The sequence below is a fragment of the Aplysia californica genome, unplaced genomic scaffold (genome assembly GCF_000002075.1).
Source record: "Aplysia californica isolate F4 #8 unplaced genomic scaffold, AplCal3.0 scaffold00457, whole genome shotgun sequence".
Classification (NCBI taxonomy): Eukaryota; Metazoa; Mollusca; class Gastropoda; order Aplysiida; family Aplysiidae; genus Aplysia; species Aplysia californica.
Window position 1 is genome coordinate 364,332 of NW_004797727.1, and position 2,854 is coordinate 367,185.

The following is a 2,854-nucleotide window of genomic DNA, read 5'->3' on the forward strand; positions in this document are numbered from 1 at the left end:
CCTGTTTCTTTGTTGTTGTTGTTTTTGGTCGCTAATTTAGAATACTTCTAGTGCGAAGATCTCTTTGAAACTTTCGGTATTTTGACAAACTACTCTGCAAAGCGTACGGATCGGATTAACGAGTAAATTTCCTCTTTGAAAAGTGATGGCACAGAGTTCCCCACGTCGTATGAATACGATAGTAAAACACGGCGTACGGATAGGGTTAAGTGGGGACACAAAGTTCCCCACGTCGTATGGATACGATAGTAAAACACGACGTACGGATAAGGTTAAGTGGTGACACAGAGTTCCCCACGTCGTATGGATACGATAGTAAAACACGACGTACAGATAGGGCTAAGACCCAACTTTGAGAACGTTGGATTTGTACACCCTCGTAAAGCTCTGTCAGTGACTTCCCTTTCAACATCAACAAACTGCAGGTGACATGTGGGGTCTTGCTTGTGGGGATTCCTTGTATGAACAACGCAAGGAGAACTAGATTATTTATTTGTTGTTGTTGTTGTTTGTTTGTTTTTTAGTTTTGTTTTGTTTTAATGTTTTGAAATGTTCTGTAAAAATACTTAGACGTTGATAGCCATTTTGTCGCTAAAGTACCCTGTGGACTTACGCAGATTGCCAGCGACACCCAGCGGACTGTGGACATTGTCCTTGTGTGTGTTGTTGTTGTTGTTGTTGTTGTTGTTGTTGGTGGTGGTGGTAGTTAATGTTGTTGTTGTTGTTGTTGTTGCTGTTGTTGGTGGTGGTAGTTAATGTTGTTGTTGTTGTTGTTGGTGGTGGTGGTAGTTAATGTTGTTGTTGTTGCTGTTGTTGCTGTTGCCGTTGTTGTTGTTGTTGTTGAGTAGCGGACTGTGGACATTTTCCTTGTGTGTTGTTGTTGTTGCTGTTGTTGATGTTGTTGATGTGCAACTGACTGGGGAGATCTTTCTTGTGTGGTTTGTGGGTGGTTGGCGGGTGCTCTGGTGTGGTATGCTCCTTCTTTCCTATAAAAAAATCTATCGTCCTTATCTCTCCTCCTTTTTTGTGTTTGTTACTCTCTTATCACACATGTAGCATTGTGTTGCAAGTGCCGTAAAACTCTAACGACAACGTGTGTGTGTTTGTCCTGGCCCAGCCTCCCCCACAGTGGTGGCGTGTGTCCAGGGAATGGAGAACTGCTCCAGCGTCTACAACGTCAAAGAGGCCAAAATGACGTCATCCAAGGAGTGCAGGTCTGCTGGGGCTAACTTACTTCCTGTCTGGGGAAATGGTACAGGTTTAACGCCCTTATCAACACTATTAGGTTATCAAAGAGGCCGGACCTCCTAGTTTAAGGTAAATCTCCGAAAGGACTGAGCCAAGTGGGAAGTTCGTGTAAAGTGCCTTTCCCAAGGACACAACGTAGGACCGAGCCAAGTGGGAAGTTCGTGTAAAGTGCCTTTCCCAAGGACACAACGTAGGACTGAGCCAAGTGGGAAGTTCGTGTAAAGTTCCTTTCCCAAGGACACAACGTAGGACCGAGCCAAGTGGGAAGTTCGTGTAAAGTTCCTTTCCCAAGGACACAACGTAGGACCGAGCTGAGGCTCGAACCCCGGAGCCGCAATCTCAGGATTACGAGTCCGGAAGCCTAACCACTAGACCACCGAGGTCAGTTGTGTGTGAAGTTATCGACACTGGAGTCTGTGTCGGCTTGTACTTGGCTGCTTTATGGTGCTCCTCAGTTTTGTAGAATGTGGAGCTTTTGGTATCATTTTAAAACTTGTTCATTTGCCTTGTCTTTTATTGAAATCAATACCCATGTATTTCAAATAGAAGTCGAGATATTTGTGATCGAGGAAGGTTGGGGGATGCCTGGTGTTACAGAGTTAGATTATCGTGCAAATGGCCTCCAAAGTTTGATAACTCCCACAGCTTGAGTGTTCTGGAAAACTGTTCTTTTACAATTTGTATGCCTTTGATGAACGCTTTTAAGTAAAATCCACACACAAATATTATGTTTAATGGACATGAAAGGTTTTGAACGAAAAAAGAACAAACAACAGACACAAAAACAAAACAAATAAACAAACAAATGAAGAAGATAGATTTTTGGACAAAAATTACCAAACTACCCCAAAACAATTTTAGTTTCTTTTAATGACATTATTTTGACGAGGCGCCTGATCTTGCCACAATGGCACATATTCTTTTTTTTTCATCAACTTTGTTTTGTTTTCTTTTCTTTCAGTGACGCGACGGCCTTTGTGGGATGCTTGTACAAACTAACATGTACAGCGGCGTATCGGAATCAGATGAACCAACTCTTCAACATAATCAGAGCCATGATCAAAGCCACAAAAAGCGACTGCAGTAAGCCATTTTGTACTTCCTCGGCCAATCAAAACTTGAGAACCAAACTATGCCTCAGTCAGTTCTGGCTCTTCCGAGAAAAACGTGAAAAAACGGTGGACTTGGGTCTTCGCTTTGGGATACGCTCCAGTTGTCGCTTTTTCCCGCTCACCGTTAATGGCAGAGTGCCGTGTGCACTCTCACCAGAGGCGGGAAAATCTTCTCAATGTATAAATACCAACAACTCAAAATGTAAAAATGTTGCACCAGGCACTGTCTTGTTCTCAGCTCTTCAGTTGTTCAGACGTTCTATGACAGCAAATAATTTTAAATTAAAAAAAAAAAGTGACTGTTTCTTAATTTGGTAGTGTAGTCTAGAGGTTAGGCCATGGACTCGTTATCGTGAGGTTGTGGTGGTCTAGTGGTTAGGCTACAGGACTCGTTATCGTGAGGTTGTGGTGGTCTAGTGGTTAGGCTACAGGACTCGTTATCGTGAGGTTGTGGTGGTCTAGTGGTTAGGCTACTGGACTCGTTATCGTGAGGT

General features: G+C 43.2%; 1 protein-coding gene across 1 annotated transcript in view; it reads left to right on the plus strand.

The window, feature by feature from the left end:
* LOC106012678 overlaps positions 1-2,854 on the plus strand; it is a gene marked incomplete in the record, with an annotated part of 11,140 nt that overhangs the window by 5,235 nt on the left and 3,051 nt on the right. The window contains 2 exon segments of the mRNA XM_013086347.2: positions 1,118-1,214; positions 2,210-2,331. Coding sequence (XP_012941801.1) covers positions 1,118-1,214; positions 2,210-2,331 — 219 coding nt within the window.